At 42.6% G+C, this 26,361-nt stretch overlaps 1 protein-coding gene across 1 annotated transcript in view; it reads right to left on the bottom strand.

Moving 5' to 3' along the window:
- LOC128398394 (collagen alpha-6(VI) chain-like) overlaps nt 1-26,361 on the bottom strand; it is a 75,006-nt gene that overhangs the window by 38,103 nt on the left and 10,542 nt on the right. The window contains exons 5-17 of the mRNA XM_053359407.1: nt 24,200-24,757; nt 19,540-20,115; nt 16,346-16,912; nt 15,056-15,399; nt 14,876-14,954; nt 12,713-12,858; nt 10,555-10,647; nt 10,388-10,441; nt 9,749-9,820; nt 9,610-9,636; nt 2,188-2,232; nt 2,016-2,069; nt 1,521-1,583 (exon numbers count right to left, since the gene is read on the bottom strand). Coding sequence (XP_053215382.1) covers nt 1,521-1,583; nt 2,016-2,069; nt 2,188-2,232; nt 9,610-9,636; nt 9,749-9,820; nt 10,388-10,441; nt 10,555-10,647; nt 12,713-12,858; nt 14,876-14,954; nt 15,056-15,399; nt 16,346-16,912; nt 19,540-20,115; nt 24,200-24,757 — 2,678 coding nt within the window. The remainder of the gene's footprint in view (nt 1-1,520; nt 1,584-2,015; nt 2,070-2,187; nt 2,233-9,609; nt 9,637-9,748; nt 9,821-10,387; nt 10,442-10,554; nt 10,648-12,712; nt 12,859-14,875; nt 14,955-15,055; nt 15,400-16,345; nt 16,913-19,539; nt 20,116-24,199; nt 24,758-26,361) is intronic.

Genomic DNA, 26,361 nt, shown 5'->3' with positions numbered 1-26,361 from the left:
GCTCACTGTTCCTGGTTTGTGTGACCCCCGAGTCCCTAGGTGTTAGGAAAATCATGCTCACATCGCCTGTTCAATGCAAGCGCCACTAGCCTCTTGCCCCTGCGATTAAAGCAGTCAATATGATCAGAAGCTGCGGCTGAATTCCCTTAGGAAAAACAAAATTTTGCCCAAAGAACTCCAGGAAGTGGCTGATAAAGAGATTGCTGCCCTTTCCCGGGACAGCTGCCCAGTGAGGATCTGTAATCGATGTGTTCTGACTGTTACGAAAAAGGAGCAATGCAGCAGCGAGCTCCAGATGGCTGGAAAGCCAAACAGGATGTTGATGTTTGGGACTGTTCCGTGGGAACAAAGGAACAGTCTATTCACTGTACTGAGCACCGAATGTTAGCTCAGAGTGTCATCTGACCTGTACTGGAAGTACAGGGGAGGAGTTCTCTCTCTCTCTGCTGTTGGAGTTAAGAGAGTGCAGACACGTTTCTCTGTACTGCTGGAAAGACAGAAATAAAGGCATGTAAATACATTTCTGTCTGTCTCCTTCCCCTCCCTGGGGATGGCAGGGGAGGAGTGGTGTGTTCTTCTCACGTTAGAGGAGGATCGCCGATTGAGATCTCGCCTGATCTCGCCTGGAGTCGCAGACGGGGAGGTCAACAAGGAACTCAAGCCGGGTGCCTGGAGAGTGGCCAATTCCTCTGACAAGGCTTGATTCCTACACTGACATCCCATCCACGAGCTGTAGTGTGGCGATGGAGGTTAAGCCGAATTGTCTTCCACCACCTGGCTGACCAAGCACAGCTCTCTGGAGTACAGTGACCAATGTGGTGAGCCACCAACAAGGCTTTTCTTCAAAAAAAAAAAAAAAAAAGACAAAACTGAGTTCTATTTCAACTCCCAGGAGGAATTAAAGACAAGTGGCGCTGTGGGTTAAACCACAGTGCCTAGGACTTGCCGATCAGAAGGTCGTGGTTCGAATCCCCGCGATGGGGTGAGCTCCCGTTGCTCGGTCCCTGCTTCTGCCGACCTAGCAGTTTGAAAGCACGTCAAAGTGCAAGTAGATAAATAGGTACCGCTCCGGCGGGAAGGTAAACGGCATTTCCGTGCGCTGCTCTGGTTCGCCAGAAGCGGCTTAGTCATGCTGGCCACATGACCCGGAAAAACTGTCTGCGGACATACGCTGGCTCCCTCGGCCTGTAAAGCGAGATGAGCGCGGCAATCCCAGAGTCGGTCATGACTGGACCTAATGGTCAGGGGTCCCTTTACCTTTTATATAACTTGCAGCATGTAAGGAGTTGGGGAGGGAATAGACCCACTGGTAGAAGACCCTTAGCTAGAAGGGGGAACCTTGTTTAATTTTGTCAAGCCTTCCACACTTGCTCCTCTTGCATATTTAAAACTGACATGGAAAAATAAAGCAGTCCCACGCTTGCAAAAGAGAGAGAGAGAGACAGCCAAATGCAGATGCAGTATCAGGGCAGTGAGCAGAGTCATTTCCTTCTCCCTTGCCTCTGGAAAACAAAACTTACTGCGTCTCCTCGGAAGCCCTTTTCGCTGCGATCACCAGGGAGTCCCCTTGGTCCTGGGCTGCCCTTTGAAGAATAACAAAGTGCATGAGAGCTTTAGAACAAGAAGATATAAGCGAGCCATTATTTTGTGTGACTGATGTGTTTGGCATTAAACGGGCTGCTGTTTAGGCTCAAGGCAGACATAAAGTTTCTCTGTTAACAGAAGCAAACTTTCCATGCTAAGAAGATTAAAAGCAGCTCCCACCGAGGCTTATCAGTGCCAGACAAAGGCCATTTCATTCTCCCAAGCACTTAACCGAGAGTTGCCTCTCTTAACTACTTTTTTTAAAATGCCGGGCCAGTTATTGCCGTGTTTTTATTGCTGTTTCTATTTATGGTATTCATTTTATTACTTTTGCTGAATTATTGTAAAATGTTATACTTTTATTCTTACTGTAAAGTCAAGTTTCTTTGACAAGTGAGCTACAGGTATCTAAAAGGAGAAAATGAAATTACCTGGCATCCTGGGTCACCCTTTTCTCCTTTAATTCCTGGAGGTCCAGAAGAACCCTGAAGAAGATACATTAAATGGCCTATAAGTATGTGATTAACTCTATTGGGGGGATGGGATATGTTCGCTAATTCAAACAGAACACTGAAAGGCAAAACGAAGAAATGAAAATCTTACTGGCTCTCCATTAACGCCATCAAATCCATTATCTCCCTTGTTTCCCTGCAAGAACACAAAAACCAGGAATTATTTGCCAAATTCATCTCAGTATTAAGCACATGTTTACAGACACTGTCAGATCTTGCAAATTCTATTTCAAATACCCCTGCAGAGTGCTTTGCAATGAGTTCCACAAGACCCAGCAGTTAATACATTAATTAATGTGCTGTTTAATACAAAATGTAACAAAAGATGTACAGCAATTATTTCTTAAGTATTTTCCTCTATTGTTATCTGATTATTATTTTTTAATTGCTTAAAGGAACTCCACAGTCGAGCCCACCACTCTGAAAACTTCAGAACCTCAGGAACTGAAGTTCACAAAATAATTTTTATTAGTGTTATAGCAACTGGGGCCTCATTTCTGCATTACTGACAGCACAATCCTATGCGTGTCTGCTCAGAAGTAATTCTCATTGAATTGAGCAGGACTTACTCCCTGGTAACTGAATGTAGGATTGCAGCTGTAAAGCAATGTGATGGCTGTTTTCCTGCAGTTACTCTTCTAACACCCCCAAGTAAAGATCTACAACACGCACCCATGTGGTTAGCGCAGATTGTATGCCTGCATTTATTGACTTCATTTATAGCTCAGCTGTTGACTGTCTAACAAAAAGCTATTTCCATAAACTGCTTTAAAAAAAACTTTAAAAACCCGGAAGCAACAAGAATGAGAAGTCACCCCAAACACCCTCCGTTAACCAAATGTCTCCTGGAACAAAAAAGGCCTCGGCTTAACTTTCCAAAAATTAAAATTAAGCTAGGCTGCTCTCACAGAAGAGCGCATCCCAAGATGGTGGGCCAATAAATTTGTACCGCTTTTTAATTCTATCTATCACTCAGCCCTTGTACCTAAGTCGTGGAACAACTCAATAGTGGTACCGATCTTTAAAAAAGGTGATAGGAATTGCCAAGAGAACTACAGGCCTATAAGTTTGTTACCATGCATAAGTAAAATCTATGCCAAATCTCTGCTTATTAAATTGGAAGAATGGATGCTGACAAAAGGTCTACCTGGTAAAGAGCAGGCTGGTTTTAAGGCAGGCTCGTCAACTCTTGACCAGTGTCTAGTGTTAAGTCTTCTTGTGGATAAATATGTCATGAGAAATAAACGAAAACTCTTTGTGGCATTTGTGGATTTAAAAAGTGCCTTTGATTCGGTCGACCGCAATAAACTATGGACTAAACTAGAACACCTTGGTATCGACCCATATCTACTTACACTGATTCAAAGTTTACATTCTAATAACCAAATATATGTTAAAGTATCAAAAGATGGTAGACTTGCAGGTCCTATTCTGAATAATCGAGGAGTTAGGCAAGGCTGTATCTTGGCCCCTACCCTATTTAATCTATTTTTATCTGACCTACCATTATTTCTTCAAAACGCAACCACTCATACTCCTTATTTAAACAATAGCCCACTCTTTTTATTACTTTATGCAGATGATGCTGTAATTATTTCACTCTCTGTTTTGGGTTTAAAAAAATTATTTAAGAGTTTCTCAAACTACTGCTCTCTCAATAATCTCAAAATTAATTATGATAAAACAAAGATTATGCAATTCAGAAAGAGAGGGAACCCAAAAGGCTGTATAATTAATGGACATCTAATACAGGAAGTTAAGCACTTAAATTATCTGGGAATCACATTCAAAAATAATATGAATTGGAATACACATATATGTGCTGCAATAGTTAAGGCCAAAGTGACAGCCCACCATATTAAATCCTATTTTTTTTCTCCAGTAGGAAACAGATTTATTCCAGCTGTATTGTGAGTGATTGACATGAAACTCTGTGCCCAACTTCTATACGGCACACCAGTGTGGATTTCAGGTGACCTCAAGAGGTTGGATAAATTTCACGCATCCCTTTTGAGGTCATTATTAGGACTTGCAAACTCTGTAAAATATGAAACAATATGTTGTGAGCTGGGAATACTGCCTTTATCAGTAAGAGCATGGCTGAGGACCTTGAAATATTGGATCTTCCTCCATTATAGAGCCCTATCCCCTAATTCTATACTTTACGATCTTTTAAGTGATAGTGCAATCTACAATCTATCATTGATTTGTAGGAGAAAACTGGATTCGATAGGGCTCACTGTAACTGATTTTGAAATCTCTGATCCCAAAGATATATGGGAAATTATCAGGAAGACCCTCACAGAAAAAAGTGTTCTCGCCATGCTTGAGGTTGCAAAGCACAGCACCTGCTCTCCTATCCACCTAAATCTCCCTTTGTGTAGAGATTTCCAAAAGGGATACATGACAAATCTGAAGAAACATGAATCGTGTAGGCTGTTTATGTTGGCCAGATTTAACATGTTTCCCTCGGCGGTAGTGAGAGGAAGATACTTAGGTATCCCAGAATCAGAGCGTCTCTGTAAATGTAGAAAACAGGAACCCGATACTCTAGAGCATATATTCTTTTCCTGTGATTTTGGCAGCTATGCCAGAAGACAATTATTTGAGGCCCTAAAATTTAATAGACAGTTTTTTACACAACCAACTGTTCAGGACCTGCTGGCGGACAGCGATGATCAAATTACTTTAATAGCGGCTGAATTTTTAAGTGCTGTCCATGAAGAAAGAATGGGCCATGATAAAGAGACTTAGTGGTTTTTAATGGTAGGTGATATTGCTGTGTTGTATTATATTATTTATGTACATCGATTTATTTCTTGGAGTTAAGAATAGGACTGGGATAAATTGTGTTCCCTGAGCCCGTATTTATACAGTCTGTATATGATGTTTGTTTGTTAATGTGAGGTGTGATATGCCTAATAAAGGATTTTGAATTGAATTTGAATTGAATTGAATAGTGACACAATTCCGTAAGAACATAAAGAGAGCTTCGTTGGAGCAGATCAGAGGGTCGTCTACTGCAGCATCCTGCTTCCCCAAATGGCCAACCGTTTGCCCGCAGGAAGTTCACAAAGAAGAGCACAAGAGCAATTGTTCTGTCTAGCTCATAGCGGGTGGCGCTGTGGGTTAAACCACAGAGCTGAGGACTTGCCGATCAGAAGGTCAACAGTTTGAATCCCCGCATTCCTGTTTCCGGCGGTGGAAAATGGTGGATCCCACACAATCGGACCTCAGCCGTTCCGATAATTCAGGGCTGATATGGGGGTAATTACCCCTGGCAGCCTCCCCAGGGCAGGGGAGGACTGTCTCAACGACCCGCGGTCTGCCCCAGATTGCCGATGTGGCAGACGGCAGGGGCACTGGGTCATGGAGCTAGGGATGGCTGACACTCCTGCGATGCCACCCCATAGCCGGACGCATCTGTTTGGGAAAATATAAAGATTTGGAAAACAAACAGACACGCTCTGAATTAAAGAAGCTGGAAAAAACCTGCAGTATCTACAGTCTCTGGTGCAAAAGATCGAACTTCAAAGAGATCCTCATCATGACGTTTGGAATGTGGAGGGGCTTGGTATGTAAAAAAACATTCTTTTATCCTTAACATCAACAATCCGTAATGCATGCCAAGCCTCATTAAGAACTTAAATTGCTCTTCGAAAGTGAGTTCAGATGGACTTTCATATATAATTGGGATCTACTCGCAGCCACTTCTTTTTTAAGACCGGAAATGTCTGTTAAAGACGAAAACAAAGGAGGATAAGCTAAAAGGAAAGCAATTAAAAATGAGGGCACCCCACCTACTACGAGCTCTACCTCTCCACCCTCAGACTTAATAAGTTGGACAGAGACCCCCATGCCACTCCTATCAAAGGCTACTCATCTAGAGAATTCGATGGAGCAGGAGTTACTTGTTTCCTTCTCCCATCTGCCAAAAGCCGAACAAACAGAGATAACGGACAGACTAGATGAGTTATTACTCTATCTCCGCAACCCTGAAGACCTAGCACCCACAAAAGAGGCAAATACTCCACCTAACTTGGAGAGAAAATTGGGATATGAATCTCCTCAGGTCACGTCAGAACACACACCCCTACTCTGCCCAACTGAAATCCACGCCGAAATCTCTGTGGCGCCCCTAATCACATTACCGGTGACTTCACCATCCAATGGATGCATCTTCCACGACCCCGGGAAAGCCCTAGATGCTATTGAAGAGACAAAATGACTCTCACCTCTACTACTATCCTGGAACGTTGCTGGATGGCAATCGAAAACAATGGACAAAGACGTTCTAACCTACGTATCACAGTTCAAGATCATCCTGCTCCAAGAAACCTGGATGCAAAATCCTTTTGAACTACATAATTATTTTGCTTTCCATTCCTGTGCCTCAATCGGCCCAAAAGGTGGAAGACCGGCGGGAGGTCTGAGCACCTTCGTATCGACAGAGCTAGGAACCTCCCCTATTCAATTGAAAATCAATAAAAAATGGATTTTGGCTGTTAAAATATTCTCTACCCACTTTAAGATCATATGCATCAATGTTTATATTCACCCACTTATGAAACAAACTGATCTTAAAAACATCTGGAACGAACTGGAAGACTGCATTCTCCTTGTCTCAAATAAATTTCCCTCTGCCTCCTTAATTATTGGTGGGGACTTTAATGCAAGGCTAGGCCACTCAGACGAACAGCTAATCAACGAAAGTGGAATGGGTCCCCTAAATGCTAATGATGAACATTGGCCCCTATTCAGGCGTCATTCACTTGACCCAGTTACCAATTTTGCTGGTACATGTCTTTTTCTAATGGCATTTAGATTAAACCTTGTTATTTTAAACGGCCTCTCCTCGGGAGACTGCCCTGGCCAATTTACTTATTGGTCAGGCTTAAGGCATTCTGTTATTGACTACATCCTTGTCTCCCAAGAACTCTTTGATGAATATATTGAATTTACTGTAGATATAAGGACCGAAAGTGACCATCTACCCCTAAATCTTAAAAGGACTGAATTTTGGGAACCCTCTAGATGTGGGCTCGCCCCACAGACACCTGATCCTAATGTTCTACAACAAATAGGCAGATCCAGAATTAAATGGTCCCCTTATGTTAATAACAATTTTAGCATTTGGACACAATCAATGGAAGGTCAACTCCTCTGGGCTGATCTGACCTCCAATGACACTGAAGAGACCTCCCCAATTGACCATTATAACACTTTAATCCGAAAACTCCAACCGTTATTGTCAAGACTCAGGAGACCTAACCACAATGAGTCCCCTACCAACAAAAAATGGTTTGACCGTGAATGCATCCAGGCAAAACTTATACTCAGGGAATGCTTTAAGGTCTTCCAGCAAAATCCTAACCCTATCACCAAATTAGAGGATAAAATGGCTTCTACCCACTACGTCGTTACTGAAGATCTGAAATACTTTCCCTGATTAAGAGAAACAGGAGCCAACGGATGGTTGGTTATAAAGACTGGAAAAGATTGGAAACAATATTACATACACAACTGTTTGCAAAAAGATTTTTTTTTTATTACAAGCGAGCGAGAGGGCTAAATGGATGTCTGGCAGCCCCCCTCTAGGGCCCGGAGGGGGGACTTGGGAGGATTCCAAAGGCCAATTGCTAACTGTCTGATATATGGCTACTCTGCAAACAGTCTGTTTAAGATAAATCAACAAGGAGGTTACAGAAAGAAATTTCTCTCTGTTTCTTTGATAACACCGGGATGGGAAAGATTAACGATCTGGGAGCTGCCAAAATAACAGCTCTCAAAGAGCTGGACAGAACTTTGAAATTGGATGCAATTAAATGAAGCGGTGCGATGAAAAAACAGTTGAAGGAGTACTACATACGGACAAATCTGCACTCCATAGGAAAAAAGGTATCTGCTTTCTGACATGAATGAGGATCGTAGAACCAGAGTCAAAATGTGGAAGGGAAAAATCGGACATGGAATTATGAATAACATTGAGGATGCTGAGAGGCAGGACTATGATGTTGAATGCACTTCAAAATTCAGACCATGGGAAGTCAAAACAAAATTATTACAATTTGGAAGACAATTGGACCTTTTTTATTTTAGTTTTTTATTTTTTATTGGATTGGATTTGATATGTTAATTGGATGTTTTTATTGGAAAATTAATAAACGCTTAAAAAAAAAACCAGTTTGAATCCCCGCGATGAGGTGAGCTCTCGTTGCTCGGTCCCTGCTCCTGCCAACCTAGCAGTTTGAAAGCACATCAAAGTGCAAGTAGATAAATAGGTACCACTCTGGTGGGAAGGTAAACGGCATTTCCGTGCGCTGCTCTGGTTTGCCAGAAGCGGCTCAGTCATGCTGGCCACATGACCTGGAAGCTGTACGCCAGCTCCCTCAGCCAATAAAGCGAGATGAGCGCTGCAACCCCACAGTCAGCCATGACTGGACCTAATAGTCAGGGGTTCCTTTACCTTTACCTAGCTCATACTACTTCCAGTCCTGGAGCTGATCCAAATCAGGCTGATTCGGGTCAACCCAGGATTCCACCAAATTAGGTTAAGGCAGCTCCAGATTGCCCTGGCCAAGTTGGGTCCACTCAGAGCGATCCAAGGCTATTGAAAGGGAAGGCAGTCTTGAGGTGAGGTCAGCAGGGAAGAAGGAATCATATCCAGGCAGTCTGTAAACAACTCCTTTCTCTCTTCCCCACTTCCCAACCATGAATTTATTTAGTCTTTTAAGCCAGAAGGGTGGGGCAGCGTTGCTTAATTGGTTTCCCAATGCCACACATCACTTCTGGTTACTGACAGGGGAAGGGGTGAGGCAGCAGATAGCTTCGTGTGATGTGGGCACAGCAGCAGAGCCAATCTGTATACTTACATGTAAGTTATATGTAAGTCCTATGGTGGCGTTGTGGTTTAAACCACTGAGCCTCTTGGGCTTGCCGATCAGAAGGTCAGTGGTTCGAATCCCCACAACAGGTTGAGCTCCCATTGCTCTGTGCCAGCTCCTGCCAACCTAGCAGTTCCAAAGCATACCAGTGCAAGTAGATAAAGAGGTACCGCTGCGGCGGGAAGGTAAACGGCGTTTCTGTGTGCTCTAGTTTCCATCACAGTGTCCCATTGCACCAGAAGCGGTTTAGTCATGCTGGCCACATGACCCAGAAAGCTGTCTGTGGACAAACGCCGACTCCCTTAGTCTGAAAGCGCGATAAGTGCTGCAACCCCATAGTCGCCGTGACTTAACCGTCGTAGGGTCCTTTACCTTTACCTTTTACCTATGGAATTCAGAATTGCTTACTTCCAGGTGAGTGGAGTTAGGGCTGCAGCCTTACTTACGAGTAGCGTGGTTCATTTTTGAAGTTTCATGCCGTGGTTTTGTTAGATGGAGTCAACAGCAATAGAGGGCCATATCTGATCGTACCAAATTTGTCATACCACCATTTGCAAGCGATGCTCATTTAAGACACGAACACACATTCATACTTATTCAGGAAAGGAGGAGAAAACACTTTTCTGTACCTTTCGGCCCACTATTCCTCTCTGCCCCTGAAAAGGATCAGAAGAGCTCGTGTCAATTTGAGGACTGTTAGACACAAGAAGATCGCAAGGAACATTTCGCTATGCGTCAGAAAGGAATGCAGTTATAGCTGATGCTTGCCTTGGGTCCTCGGTTACCACGGCAACCCTTGTCGCCCCTTTCTCCATCTGGCCCTGGCATCCCTCGTGGGCCCTGGCAACAAAAATAAGCAGGACCATTAAGAGAGGGAAGTTGTGACATGAAGGACTGGTATCCCTTTCAGTTAGGGGACAAGAGAAAAGTGAAACTGCTGTGATGCCGTACACACCCAGTTGAATCTTTTTTTGGGGGGGACAGCAGGCATCACCCTCCTTTCATGCCATCCTTGAAATTCCAATAATAATAATAATAATAATAATAATAATAATAATAATAATTTATTTATACCCCGCCCACCTGGCTGGGTTTCCCCAGCCACTCTGGGCAGCTTCCAACAAAACACTAAAATACAATAACCTATTAAACATTAAAAGCTTCCCTAAACAGGGCTGCCTTCAGATGTCTTCTAAAAGTTTGGTAGTTATTTTTCTCTTTGACATCTAAGTTTCAGAAGAGTCTTGCCATGTGGCTTGGAAATGCCTCGTGTTTCAGCAAGGCAAACCCAGAGCACCTTCTACTCAGAGACAGAGTTGCGTGCCCTTTGGATTATGATCAATATTTGAAAATATTCTACTCCCCCACCCCACCCAAAAAATGTATGTATGTAACTTAATAGCTTACAGCTTCCCCTTCTTCTCCTAAGTGTCCTGGACTTCCTCTAACACCTTGAAGGCCCTAAAATGGAGATCAAGGAGACTTATTAACACCAAATATAATTTTCAGAGCACACGAAACTATCAGAGGCTTTTGAGGACAGCGCCTCTCTGGTTAAATTCCAAATTCCTTGCCTTCATCCCATATCTTCCTGGGTCTCCTGCTTCTCCCTCTTCACCGACACATTTGCAAAACACACAGCAACATGTTCGCTCGGCGATATTAGCCTGAGAAAGAACAGAATGATAGTTGAAATTGATGGACTATGCAGAATTAGATAAATTAGCAGGAAAGGTTTGAGACCTGCGGGACCGGAGATTCTTAGAAGACTGGAGTAAATATGGGAACTATCTGAAAAGTAATTGTAATGAACAGATTATGCTAGTAGGACTGCAAGTAGTTCCGTAAAGAGGACTATTTGAAATATTGCAAGAAAGACTATGAGGAGAGTTATTAGTCAATGATAATTAAGAGAAATAGAGAAATTAAGAAATGCAGAATAGGTGATAAAGAATGAAAAATCATCAGGAGTTGACGGAAGTCTAAAATATTGTATAAGATAAGAAGTTATGTTATATGATTGTTGGAAATGATATGTTTAAAAAACCAAAAAAATGTGTATAAAAAGAGAGAGAAAGACCGGAATGAACTCTTAGAATTCTGAAGTGCAACCTGTCACACTTTGGGAACAAATTTGTATAGGATTGCTACACCAATATGACACAATGACAGGATTCGTCTACAGTTTTTAATCATGCATGGTTATCAACTGCCCCCACATTGCTGCTGTTTTAGCCCCAACCCAATGAAAGTTAATCATTCTATTTGCTGAAGGTATTGCCTTCCCCCATATGCACCTATTCAGTTGCTTTGATCTGCAGAAGTTCCATTTTTGCAAGTGCCACATTAATGTCCATTGTGCAATTGCTAGGATTTCTTCCTTTACTTAGCCAGGCAGAATATGCGCTTTGGAAATCCCTGCCTATGTTTTAGATGCCTGTTGAAAACATATTTGCATCAGCAAGCCTATTCAGAAATATAATTTTAGTTACCTACATCAGCTTCTAAAACTAACTTTATTTGTTTTGTATCTGTTTTTAATTATGATGGTTTTGTGTATATTGGTTTTTATATGCATTTGTTTTTAACGATGCTGGTTTTGTATGTTATACATTTTAATTGAACTGTGGGTTTTAGTTGTGTGTTTTCTCTCCAGTCTTATTTGTGCCTGCAAAGCATTTTGATCGAGAACTTCTATACATTTTCTAGATAAAATAAATAAATAAATATTGGAATGAATTTCACAAGTGTCGCTGCTTTTCTAGAGTCCGTTTCTAGAGACCACACAGCATCATCAAACAATTGCACTGAAGCATTTCTTGTGTTGTCCTCTGATTTTTCCCCATGATTTGCAGTGATTTAAGGGGGGGTGCCACTATATATTTGCTATAGCAACACCAGCCTGGCCATTAGGCACCCGCAAAACACTTTTCAGGCTTTTAAAGGGAACAGCTCCCTTAATCAAAAGCTTCCTGTCTGCAAGTTTAGCCTAATTTATTGCTTCCCTGTTCAGCACAGCTGGTGGATTACTCCTGAACTGCCCCTTGTATAGTTCAGTTTTTCAGGGGCAGAGGGGTGTTAATGTACTGCTTTACAGTGGTACCTTGGGTTACATACGCTTCAGGTTTCATATGCTTCAGGTTACAGACTCTGCTAACCCAGAAATAGTGCTTCAGGTTAAGAACTTTGCTTCAGGATAAGAACAGAAATCGGGCTCCGGCAGCGTGGCGGCAGCAGGAGGCCCCATTAGCTAAAGTGGTGCTTCAGATTAAGAACAGTTTCAGGTTAAGTACAGACCTCCGGAATGAATTCAGTACTTAACCCGAGGTACCACTGTATTTCAATGTTATCACCTATTTTAATGTAATAGGAATAAAAGGGAAAACACAAGCTTCCAGGTAACAATGGAAATTATTATTTTTCTGAATGGAACTTATTTCTAAGCAGACATTATAGAAGGGTAGAGGCGGTGGGGAGCATTGCTGGATAATATAACACTATATTCTGTCCTTTGTATAACCTTCATTTTGAAGCGATGGAAAAGCAATATTTCAACAGCATTACAGAGCTCTAGTGCGGAAGCAACCTTAGTAGTAACTGATTTAGGTCTCACTCACTTCAAAAAAAGCCTGATCTGCCTTCTCCCTGCTTAAGCCTTGAAGGTTTCAGAAAGAGCCATCGAACAAAGTGGAATTTAACATCTGTAAGTTGGTTCTTTGGTGATTTACTTACCACATACTTGGACAGATGACTGGCAATATTTCTCATGCCAATATTCAGTTGCGTCCTGTATCCAAATCCTTTCCCAAACTCAATATATTGAAGATCGTTAATTTTTTCAGCCCCTTCCAGAACGACAGTTATCAGCGCATCCAATCCTGTTTGAAATGTTGACTGTGATTTGTGAGCGTATAACATGGAGTTTTAGAAATCAAAACACCGTCTTTTGGCATGCCCAACAACTTTGACCCGACCCCCCCCCCAAAAAAAATATGGCAGGTGTTATGTATTGAAGTTCTCACCCTGGCCACCAGGGGTATTGTGTATATAGTTTTCACTCAGGTCCATGTAAGTTAATTTAGGCAGGAAACCCTTGGTTGTTGTTGTTAAAGTGTTGACAGCCGGCTGCCTATAAAAGCAGCCTGGCTGAGCTGTTTGCTGTTCAGTTCAGTTCCAGCTTACTTATAAAGAACTACTTGGAGAAATCTCTGTGTTGTCTGCTATGTCCACCCACTACTTAATAATCGGGTTGTTGTTTTTATTTTGATTACGTATATTGTGGTTTTATATTTTGATTTTATTCTGTGAACCGCCCTGAGACGTCCGGGTATAGGGCGGTATATAAAGTCCATAAATAATAATAATGATGATGATTCCAGGATCAAATTCCAGGATGGCTTCTGTAATTCCGTGAATGTCCTGGGCAAACAGGGACACTTGGAATACATCGTTTCAATTCTATTGCAATGATGAACAACAAAGGAGAGGCGAAGAAAATATGTACCTCTACCAATCTCCCTGTGCTCTGCTGTTCTAAGCAGTTTCCCCTGCTTATTTCTCCTATTAGCAAAAAACAAGAACTAAGAGAAACTTGCTTCAGGCAGTGGAATGCAGTGGCATCCGATCGGGGAGAGGAAATAGGTTTGGCCAGACCTTCCCAATGCGCTTCTTCTCATGTACACAGACTTTAAATGTGAGTGGGGTAGACACTCAAATGGGTTCTTCACCATATCTACCTTGAACCTCATCTGGAACATTATGGCCATGGAACAGAAACATGTGGCATAAGATGCCTGCTTCATATTTCTGAGGGACCAGGGCCTGATCTGAGAAGAGACTTTAGATTTGATATCCCTCTTTATCACTACCCAAATAAGTCTCAAAGCGGCTAACATTCTCCTTTCCCTTCCTCCCCCACAACAAACACTCTGAGAGGTGAGTGAGGCTGAGAGACTTCAGAGAAGTGTGACTGGCCCAAGCTCACCCAGCAGCTGCATGTGGAGGAGCGGGGAAGCGAACCCGGTTCACCAGATTACGAGTCTACTGCTCTTAACCACTACACCACACTGAGGTCACAGGATGCAACCGCCTTACTCAATCTGCACAGGTTTAGGTCTAGTCAGTGTCTGGATGGGGGACCATCTGACGCCTTGAGTTCCACGATTAAAGGAAGGTGGGTAGATATTTAATAAATCAGTAATCACAATAATAAACCAGACTCCAGCCTTTTCGCCGAGTTTTGGGGAACACTTGTCAAATATCGCATCCTACACAAATTCCATGCCTCTTTCAAAATTGTCACTCACATTTGCTCTCCTGAATTCTCTGTTTCCTGACTCTCAAATGCCGAGAAATTTCTTACTTCCTTTCACCGCTGAGTAGCCTTTATATGTCGATCATATTGTGTGTTTTTTTATAATAATATTTTATTAAGTTTAACAATAAGGAAAGACATTACCAAACAAAGGACAATAAAAGCACAAAACCAAGATTTCACAATACATAAAATACATAAAATACAAACATTTAACCTAAAAAAGAAAAAAAAGAAAAGAAGAAAAAAAAACCAGTCAACACACAAAAGTAAAATAAGAAAAAACACAAATCACTCTTTTCTAATTATTCAACATTGATTAACTTATTTTCCTGACTTCCTCACGTCTCCCTTTTTTGTATCCCTTTTTGACAGTTGGTTCAGCAAATTCATATCCTACCACTTTGTCCTTAAGTATCCTACCTCCCAAATTTATAATTTCAAACTTTTACTCTCGTCACTAAAACCCCTTCATTTCATTTCAATGTCATCAGCATTCATACATTTTACACTGCTCCTGTAAATAAATTTTAAATTTCATATATGTCGATCATATTGATTCCCTCAAACTCATCACATACCTTTTTTCTTGAGCTCTTCTGATTTCTGTTCCAGGATTTCCACGTCGTCGTCCAGGCCATCCGAAAATACAAGGAGCACCTAGAGGAAAGTAAAAACAACAACAATGCTTTGTAAATGTATTAAAATTATATAATATATTGTTGGGTTTGAGTAGGCCAGGATGAAGCCGGAGAGCTTACCTTCCTTCGATCGGCAGATTTGATCTGGAATGTTTCCCAAAGTGAATCCAAAAAGTCTGCATTAAGGTGAGATGCATTCTTGATGGTGGTGCCCACAAGACTGTTCAAAAGCTTTTCACTATCAATTTGGAACTTTGATGTCACCAGCGGTTCTGTGTTCGTCACCTTCAGTGCCACGCTGGTTTGCGACTGTGATCCCGCATTGCAGCTCACACCTGTTAAGGATGTGAGGGCATTTATAATTTTTGGAAGGTAGGTTTCCAGCTGCGACTGTCCGTGGAATATATGGTCACCTTGACTTTGTGAGGAGACATCTATTCCCACAACAACATCCATGAAGCATGCTGTTTTATGAAGAGAAGAAAATACCACCAAATTACTAAACACAACAGATATTTACTTGGAAGGGAGAAAATGAAAGTGAAAGACAGAAGGTGAGAGAGATATGGATTGAGGCTAATAATCACTGGGAACCCCACAATTGTAAAAGGAGATCTAGGAGACAATCAATATCAAAAGAACTAAAAAAATGAGACCATTTGAACGAACAAACGAATGAATCCTTCGTTGCTCTGTTCCATGACAAATATTTCATCTAGCTTTGCAAGTGGTTCTTGACAGTTATCTAGATGAGTTGATAAGCAACGGGTCAAAGTTGCATTCTGGTATGGGGAAACATATAACATTGAGCAGGGGGAGGGGAGTTTTATTCAATGCCCCCCACAATAAGACATTTATGGATCACACATTGATCAACACAGTGGTACCTCGGTTTTCGAACGTAATCTGTTCCGGAAGACCGTTGGACTTCTGAAACATTCGAAAACCGAGGCGCAAAGGGCGTCCTGCAAATTTACAGAGATAATTAGGAAAAATACAGTGGTACCTCAGCGGAGGCCATTCAACTTCTGAGGCACGTTCAAAAACAGAATTGTTTACTTCCAAGTTTTTGGTGTTCGAAAACCGAAACGTTCAACTTCCAAGATGCTCGAAAACTAAGGTACCATTGTATCTAACTTTTACCATTTAGAATCAGGTACGTGGACACCAGTGATTAGATCGGGCATCCCCAAACTCAGCCCTCCAGCTGTTTGGGGACTACAATTCCCATCATCCCTGACCACTGGTCCTGTTAGCTAGGGATGATGGGAGTTGTAGTCCCAAAACAGCTGGAGGGCCGAGTTTGGGGGTGCCTGGATTAGATTGAGGGATGGACCATCATATATCCCACTTTCCCCGAGGCCCCAAGATTAGGGGATTTACTTGAATTCTTGAAGTGGGGATACTTACTTGTTTGATCTTCTTCCTCACAAATATCATCAACTAGTCTTTTTTTAATTACCTTCAGTTCGCTGAAATTATCAACTGTGTATTTCCTATCTGAGGAGCCGGCTATCTGACTAAGCTGCAAATGGTCGATTTTCCCTACTCCTATGGCATATATGTCAACACCTCTCTTTCTCAGATCTTCTGAAGCTTTCACAACTTTGTCATGTGACCGGCCATCTGTGATCACCAGCAAAATCTGTTGGATGTTTTCATTTACTCTGCTGCCACCTTCTGGTGTAAAGTAGTGCTTCACCCTCCCGAGAGCGGCACCGATGTAGGTCTGGAGTCCTTCCATCTGTCGGATGCGTCCGATTTTTGTTTCAAGTTCTGATTTGACTGGGAAAATATCCAGGCTGAATTCTTCCCTGTACCTGTCGCTGTACTGAGCGATACCAACTTGCACGTTGTGGCCGGTGTCAAAGGGATGAACTACGTCTTGCAAAAAACTCTTCATCTTGTTGAAGTCGCTGTCGCTTATGCTGTTAGAGCCGTCAATCAGGAATACAAGATCTGCCGGAATTCCACATTCTGCAAGGGAGAAGTGGGAGCAGAGAACCAAATAGGTTATTGTCAGGGAACTGCCATCAGTTCAGATGTGAGAGGTGGAAGGGCAGTTGGGTTACAGGGAGCCTCTGAAGATCTTGTGAAGCAGTTCTTCCTCTGGCGAGGAGGGAAGCCCCGCCTCCAGTGGGGAGGGGGTGCAAGGATCAGAAGATGCTAGGGAGAGCCTCAACACCGAGCCTGAGCAAAGCGGAGGGGAGGCGAGTCCCCCTTTGCCAGCGCCCATTCTGCGCAGTAGTCTTCGGCGCAGAGAGGGGAGGAGAAGGTTGGGGGTCACACAGCTGTTATGCTGGGGAAGGTATAAGGACCGCCCACTCCCAGATTCTGCTAGTGACTGAGCAAACATGGACTTGCGATGCTCTGCACTGGAAATAGTTTGTACAGATAATAAAGCCTGGAAAAGACAGGTTGGAGGCTTGCCTGTTTGCTCCCGAGCAACCACATCAGCACCTGACAGTTATATTCGTAGACCAGGACATCTCAAAATAAGAAGAGAGAACATGAAGGGGAAACAGGTTTAGGAGAATAATGTAATAATACACACACACACTTTGACATTCCTGGCTGTGTGTTAGCTCATATTCCTATAGGTATTTTGCTATATCACCTTAATTGTGAAGGATGCTTTCAGTCCCTAAGGAAGTACACTTACAAGGAGATATGAATTTCCCCCTCGGGGGTTTCTGGCTCACACTTTCTGCATTGGCTGTGATTAGAGGAACAAAATAATGCAATTGTCTAGATGGAACCTTGGACTCCACTGTCAGATGACATGCAAGTGTTTCAACTCAACTAACCCCTGTAATCCTGCAAAATGGCTGCTTCCCCGTGCATGTAAGAGTGAATGTAAGGAAGCATATTGGGTGCAATGTCCAATTAAGTTCTAGACTTGATCCATTGAAACCAATGGATTTATCTTAAATGCACTGATTTCAATGGGCCTATTCAGCATGAGACTAATATTGGAGAGCACCCTTTATCTTTGAGTATACAGTGGTACCTCGGTTGTCGGACTTAATCCGTTCCAGGAGTCTGTTCGACTCCTGGAACCGTTTGAAAACCAAGGTGCAGCTTCCAGTTGGCTGCAAGAGCTTCCTGCACTCAGTCGGAAGCCATGGAAACCACGGAAGCCACGTCAGATGTTCAGCTTCTGAAAACGTTCGCAAACCGGAATGCACACTTCCGGGTTGGCAGCATTCAGGAGCCAATTTGTTCAGGAGCCAAGCCGTTCGACAACCAAGGTACCACTGTACAACTAAATGGAAAATACGAGCAACTTTAAGCGAGCAATGTAATGCAATTCTAAATAGGTGCAACCCTCACTGTACAAAGGAAGACTTGTTGTTGTTGTTGTTTAGTCATTTAGTCGTGTCCGACTCTTTGTGACCCCATGGACCAAAGCACGCCAGGCACTTCTGTCTTCCACTGCCTCCCGCAGTTTGGTCAAACTCATGCTGGTAGCTTTGAGAACACTGTCCAACCATCTCGTCCTCTGTCGTCCCCTTCTCCTTGTGCCCTCCATCTCTCCCAACATCAGGGTCTTTTCCAGGGAGTCTTCTCTTCTCATGAGGTGGCCAAAGTATTGGAGCCTCAGCTTCAGGATCTGTCCTTCCAGTGAGCACTCAGGGCTGATTTCCTTAGGAATGGATAGGTTTGTTCTTCTTGCAGTCCATGGGACTCTCAAGAGTCTCCTCCAGCACCATAATTCAAAAGCAAGGAAGACTTACCTTTGAGTAAACATGACTAGGACTGCACTGAGAATTGGAATATTTCGATTTAGCTGATTCTGTGCACCATCTTTACCAGTTTGTGGATTAGCCCTTGAAACTAAAAAGTGACGTATTTTTATATGGGTTTTTGGGGGGAGGGAATCTTCTTTATCACTTTGATTTAAAGGAAGACGCTTTGGCCAATGTGTTGGAGCAGTTAGAGTGTTGGGCTGGGACCCTGAGAGACAAAAGTTAAAGATTCAGCCATGAAGCTCACTGGATGGGCCTTGAGTTGGTCTCTGTCTCTCCTCACAAGTTGTTGTGAGGATAGAATGGAAAGCTGGAGAACCATGTATGCCACCTTGAGCTCAATGAAGGAAAGGTGAGAAATAACAATGATAATGATGATGTTCTTCATATAAAGAACAGAGGATCTGATGAACGGATTATTAAAAACGCGTGAGGCAAATGGTGGAAGTCTTTTAAAAAACAACAACACTTTTTAAGGTAGATAAGGACAACATGAAATTATACAATTGAATATAAATATAGATGGGAAACAGCTATGTATAGTGAATACTTATCTACTTTTAAAAATTTTCACCTATGATCCTTTTCTTTTATGTCTTTATTTTCTCCTTGTTCTTTTTTTCTTTTTCCTGATATCTTATCTTTCATTTCACTCCTTTATTGTGAATAGCCTTTTATAGAGGTATAAATAACTGTAAATATGAAAAGAGACAAAGTATTCTCTAATTTTTTCCCTTGGTTATATGTATTTTCTTTTTCTTTTGTTGTAAATATGTATGTTTTCTAATTTGTACTTAATAAAAATTAAAAAAAACCCACAACACCAATGATAATGATGGTGATATAGCTACCTACCTGGTTTCGAAACACTGCATATATTGTCAGACAATTTGGGATACAGGTGTTTCAGTCCTTCAAACGAATTGACATAGAAGTATTTGTCTTCCGATCCTGCCATGGTCAACAGCTCTCCAGGCTTGGCTCTTTCTATTCCAATGGCATAGATGACAATGCCATGTGCTCTGAGTTTCCTGGACACTTCATCAAGTTCTGCTGCATCATGGGAGTCCCCGTCGGTTATCACTATAAGGACCTGGGGGACACTGCGGCGCTTGCGGCTGCCGTGCTCCTCTGAGAAAAGGCCTTCTGAATACCTCAGAGCCTTGGCTGTGTAGGTCGTTGTCCCAATAGGCTTATCATTCTGGATAGCCTTAATGATTTCCGATTTCGTGCTGTAGGTGTTGAGAAAGAAAAAGGTTTCTGGCTCGGCAGAATATTTGACAGCTCCGAACTGAACTCGGTCCTGGCTGACATCCGATTTCTTCACCAAAGCGATCATGAAGTCTTTCATAATGTCGTATTCTCTGGGATCGATGCTTCCAGAACCATCAATGACGAAAACAATATCTAGGCGCTCGATTCTCCTGCACTCTGAAAGAATAACAGTGAGAATTGGTAGCTAATGTGTGCCCTAGACAAATCTTCATAGCAGTTTTCCTTTGTTGTAGGTAGGGATGGACAAATTTGTCACTTTCGATTCTCGTGGTTTCTCATGCTTACAAAGTTAGACTCCACATTTCTGCAACAATTTGTGAATTTTAGTTGCAACAATCACCCGGAAAATTCATCAACATTTTTGTGCGAATTTCTCATAATAAACACATTTTATATGCAGCTTTGAGTAATATACACGTTTTTGCAAGTAACATCCCCTGCTATGATGCACTTTGTATGTTATCTTCAGTAATATATGGATTTGTATGCATACTTTACATGTGCATTTTTGGACACATTCTTGGCTGCAGGATTGCAAAATTCAGAGAAGTGACACTTTTGAAGGATTGCTGCATTTTAGCTCTCCTTTTGCTTCAGGAAGTGCAAATTAGGTAAGGTTGCAATTAGATATGAAGTGAATTTCTCCTCTATTCTTAACTGCAAACAAGACTTGCTAGTTTAGTTGCAAGCTATTCCAAGATCTTCATCAAACACACTATTTAAGGTCATGCAATTTAAAGCTATAAATATGCACAGTTGTATGTCAAAGCCTTATGCCAGGACTGCTGGGAGGCAGATGGGCACACCTGCTTTGGATGATAAATTCTGAGTACCCTTAAAGAATATCAGTGTGTCCACTGATTCTTTTATTATGATATCTAATTTCTTAATCAACTAGAGTCACCAGAATGCTTGCAATGAAGGACATCCCTAGCCTAGGGCATGATGGGATATGGTAGGTTGGAGAGGATGTTAGAATTCCTGCTCCATGATGGCTGAGCTCCTGACAGAGGAGGCATACTGAGATTAGGGGGAAGTCAGTCACTAGGGCACAAGACAATCTTAGACGGTTTGAAGCTGAAGTCAAATGCAGAGGACTTTTTACGCTGCCTCTAATCCTCTCTGAAAGTGGTCCTCAAAGCTTTTAGAAAACTTGAACCAACTTATTATCTTACAGAACCAACAGGCTTCCTCTTATGGTCTGAATTCACAGGATTGTTCGCATTACAAAAAAATAAACATTGGAAATAACAGTCCCTGGTAAGTATGGGATTGGTTTGCTTACCTAACCCTGAACATTGAGCAGATATGAGCATAAATCTTTCCCATATTATGATCTTGGCCGCAGGAATAATTTATAGGGACTCTAATAATAATAATAATAATAATAATAATAATAATAATAATAATTTTTATTTATATCCCGCCCTCCCCAGCCGAAGCCGGGCTCAGGGCGGCTAACAGCAATAAAACAGTACAACAGTACAACACAACACAACACTCTAAAATCATTCATTATAAAATGAATTCAAATCAAACCAATGGCCACCATTGGGCCAGAGCTCTGCGAAGATTGCCGAAGGAGGGAGTCAGGCTGTGCCCTATTAACTCTATTCTAAACCAACATTTTGACATGAGCCAACACCTTTATTAAGGCTTGAAATATAAGGTTTCGTCTCGGCTAAACCTGTTCCCTAACAGAGCTATTAACACCATTCGAATACTTACATTATGTCTACATTTATCATCTGGGCCTTATCAAAGTGGCTCGATGTTCTAACATACTCCTTATTCTTTCTTACATGTGGTTCTGTTTATGTCTCTCAAAGGAGACTTTATAAAATAAGCCCTCTCTTCCGCACCATGTGTTTTAGTTTAACAAGACAGCTTTATCTGAAGCAGTAAAGGGTTGGATCCAAAGAACCGGGAGAGGAAATTAAATAGCTGCAAGTGCTGTTCCATGAACACTTGCAGTGCTATAACTGACAGCTGGGATAGCTCAGTCAGTAGAGCATGACCCTTAATCTCAGGGTAAAGCCCCACATTGGGCAAATTATTCCTGCATTGCAGGGGGTTGGACTAGATGACCCTCGCGGTCCCTTCGAACTCTACATTGCTATGATTCTATGGTTTATGAATAGGTAAAGTAAAGGTAAAGGGACCCCTGACCATTAGGTCCAGTCGTGGCCGACTCTGGGGTTGTGGCGCTCATCTCACTCTATAGGCCGAGGGAGCCAGCGTTTGTCTGCAGACAGCTTCCGGGTCATGTGGCCAGCATGATTAAGCCGCTTCTGGCGAACCACAGCAGCACACGGAAATGCCGTTTACCTTCCCGCCGGAGTGGTACCTATTTATCTACTTGCACTTTGTGCTTTTGAACTGCTAGGTTGGCAGGAGCAGGGACCGAGCAACGGGAGCTCACCCCGTCGCGGGGATTCGAACTGCCGACCTTCTGATCAGCAAGTCCTAGGCTCTGTGGTTTAACCCACAATGCCACCTGCGTCCCTATGAATAGGTAGGTTGGGTTTGATAGCAATTCTCATCCTTCCACCTGTGCCAAGGGTCCTGAGAAAGCAAAGATGCACCACGAAACCACATGGTGATCTCCTTTTCACCTGTACTGTCAGTAACATCAGTACAAAGCCATAGGGCGAAAAATAGAGAAGGAATAGGAGAACAAGGTAAATTATTCCGAAGGAACTGTCCTTCAGTGTGATAGATGACAAAATGAGCAGAGTTACTACAGCTCAGTGTTACAGTGACTTCCCTCCTTCCAACTCAGAAGCCAGAAAAACCTTCAAAACTCTTTCTGCGCTGTGTGATTCTGGGACAACAAATTTGGAAAAGTGCCATCTGAAACCATGCCAATATACATACAGATTGATGTATTCATTGAAAGCTGCTGTACACTCTGTTTCCCATTCCAATAATATTTTATACATTTTAGACAACAAAGTAAAATCCTCAATGATACACTGGGCAATAGATATTGGTCATAATATAGACATGGAAGCATGGTAACGATTGTGGAATATGGATATAAAATTTACAGCATGTTATGGTCTAAGATAAAATTATAAAAAAACGCTATATCGTTGGTATCTAACACCAAGTAAACTGGCAAAAATGCATAAATCTAAATCAAACAAGTGTTGCAAATGTAAAGAGAAAGAAGGTTCTTTTTATCATATGTGGTGGTCTTGTGGGAAATGATATGCAATGAATTGAAAAGGATGTTCAAAATAACTTTTGTAAAAAAAGCCCAGCTTTTCTTTTGGGAATTATAGGGACAGAATTGTATATACCTAAATTGTATAGAAATTTATTTATGTATGCTACCACAGCAGCAAGAATGCTACTTGCCCCAAAGTGGAAAGAAGTCCCAGTAAAGGAAGAATGGATACAAAAACTTATGGAATATGCAGAAATGGCGAAACTTACCGGAAGAATAGGAAATCAAGATAACAAACCTTTTAATAAAAGAATGGAAATGGTTTATTGAATATTTACAAACCAACTGGAAATAGATAAAAACATTGGCAGGATTATTGTAATAACCTGCAGTTTCATAAGAGTAAGAATCCAGGCCCGGATATTATGATGGTCCCAAGATGACAGCGTGTCAAGATCTGGGAGGGAGTAGCGTGCCGTGATAATCTCCATGGCCTTGGACCATTTCTTGTTATAAGCACAAGTTAAAAAGGCTTGCCTGGCTAGTAGGGAGCCTGGGGCTTTGATTAATTTACAATAAAAACTAATTATTCTAATGTGGGCTCTCGCAACAATAGAGGGGAGGCCCAGTTCTGTTCTTAACTGTGCAGCAACCGAGCCCCTGGGGAGGCCCAGTAACTTTCGTGCAAAAGAGTTTTGTAGAATCTCGAGCCGTTGTAGTGTTTTTAAATTCCACCCCCAGATTTCAACCCCATACAGTAACATCGGGAGGACTTTGCTGATAAATGCTTTTCTGATTGGAGGAACCAACTGGCCAACTCTTATATATATAAGAGTATATATGTAGATAATAAAATGAGCAAATTAAATGAATTCGAATATGCAGAATATATATATATATATATATATATATATATATATATATATATATATAATTAAGGAACCGCAGAAAGAGGGGGAAGGAAGTCAAACTTTGAAATGTTAAATTGATTGTAAAACTAATGAAATGTATAAACTTGAAAAGCAGAAATAAAAACCTTTTTTAAAAAGAAAGCTGCTGTATACTCACCATCATACAGACTGCATATTCCAAAGAGGATCTCACGTTCTAAGTGCTTCAGAACATCGAAGTCCTCCACATAAAACACCATTTCGGGCTTTCCACTTATCTCCACCAGCTGAGTTTTATTTGCGCTGAACACGCCCAAGGAGTAGATGACAACACTTTGCTCTCTCAAAGCCTCTGCGGGTCCTCTCACCTCATCCTGCGCTTCCCCATCGGTGATCAGAATCAGAATTTTCTTGACATGGGGACGTGCCCCTTTGGTGGGCTTAAAATAATCGGACACGAATCGCAATGCTTCCCCCGTGAGTGTGTTGTGTCCCATAGGAGACATTCTCCCAATAGCACCAATGACGTCTCTCTTTGATGAGTACTGGTTGAGTCGGAATTCTTCTTGGCTTCTGCCACTGAACTGCACAACACCAATGTGCACTCTGTCGGGACCAATGTCAGATTTGCTCACGAGGTCAATCATGAAGTCCTTCATTTTCACGAAGTTCTCAGGGCCTATACTGCTGGAGCTGTCCACCAGAAACAGAACGTCAGCTTTCTTCTCTTTGCAGGCTGTTAGCAGAAAAACATGAACACATATGGATGAGAGATGGCCACAACAAAGATAGCTGTGATGGCCTGGGATTGGGACTCGGATGCTGAACCTGAGGGATCCCAGCCTGCACAGGATTCCCCTCCTCCAGAACCAGCTGAGCCGGGGCTGGGGCATGAGCCTGAAGGGTCCTCACCTGTGCTGGATCCTCAGGTGCAGGCATCAGCTGAGCCTGCTCTGGCTCCTGAGGTGATGGAGGACCCATTGCCTGCAGGTGCTCCACTCCCAGCCCCGTCAGAGGAAGCTGAGGTTGCCTCTGGGTCCGGTAACCCTCCAGTCTCTCCTGAGCTGCAGAGGCTCAGGGCAGAGAGGCGGAGGGAACTAAGTTCCCGCAGGAGGAGTGCTCCTCTCCAGGCCAGGAGAGGCGAGTCACCAGAGGATCAGGACCACCCTATGCCTCGGGGCAGATAAAAGCCGGCCAGCCCCAGTCCCAAGTTGCAGGAGCAACATTGTTGGTTGCTAGTTTCTGCCTGAACCCTGTCCTGCTTTCCTGCCTGAGCTCCTGACCCGCCCTGGCTCCCGGCTTGCATGCCTGTTCCTGACTTCACCCGATTCCCTGCCCTGCACCCAGCTTCAGCTATTACGGACTGTCTCCACGTTGTACCTCTGACCATGGACCGGACTTGGGCCTCACCTCTCAGGTAACCCACGGGACCAGCACAATAGCATTACAAAACTGAAGCCAAAAGGAAACACAGTCATGTGCAGAGCTGAGTGCACTGCTGAAAATCACTAAAACATCGCCATCATGAAGCCCACTGTGCAATATTGAGCCAATCTTTCTCTCTCAGCCTAACCTACCCCACAGGGTTGAAATTCTACTCAATAATGATCCAGAGCAGAACTCCGACATATAGCTGGCAGTGTGAAAACTTAAACATGTTGCAGGATTCCCAAAAAAATAGACGAGAGGCAACTATATTTTATCCAGCAGAACGTTACTGTTACTGAAGGCAAATGAGCATAATGGTCACACATCCAAGACATTAAGGATAGGCACTGTCCATAAGAAATCCAGTTGTGGCAGACTTAACTTAAACTTACAATAACTTATACAGTGGTACCTCAGGTTACATACGCTTCAGGTTACATACACTTCAGGTTACAGACTCCACTAACCCACAAATAGTGCTTCAGGTTAAGAACTTTGCTTCAGGATGAGAACAGAAATTGTGCTCCAGCGGTATGGCGGCAGCAGAAGGCCCCATGAGCTAAAGTGATGCTTCAGGTTTAGAACAGTTTCAGGTTAAGTACGGACCTCCGGAACGAATTAAGTACTTAACCTGAGGTACCACTGTAATGTGTCTAAACCTTAACACTAGCATATTATGTACAGAACACCATACCAGAAGGAAGAGACATAGAAAGTGAAACCCAGTCTCCTTCTGGCCTACAGTGGTACCTTGGGTTACAGACGTTTCAGGTTACAGACTCCGCTAACCCAGAAATAGTACCTCAGGTTAAGAACTTTGCTTCAGGATGAGAACAGAAATCGCACCACCGCTGCGGGGCTGCGGCAGCAGAAGGCCCCATTAGCTCAGGTTAAGAACAGTTTCAGGTTAGG

Source organism: Podarcis raffonei, chromosome 12, assembly GCF_027172205.1.
Source record: "Podarcis raffonei isolate rPodRaf1 chromosome 12, rPodRaf1.pri, whole genome shotgun sequence".
NCBI classification, from domain to species: Eukaryota; Metazoa; Chordata; class Lepidosauria; order Squamata; family Lacertidae; genus Podarcis; species Podarcis raffonei.
This window is presented reverse-complemented; position numbering and strand designations above follow the sequence as displayed.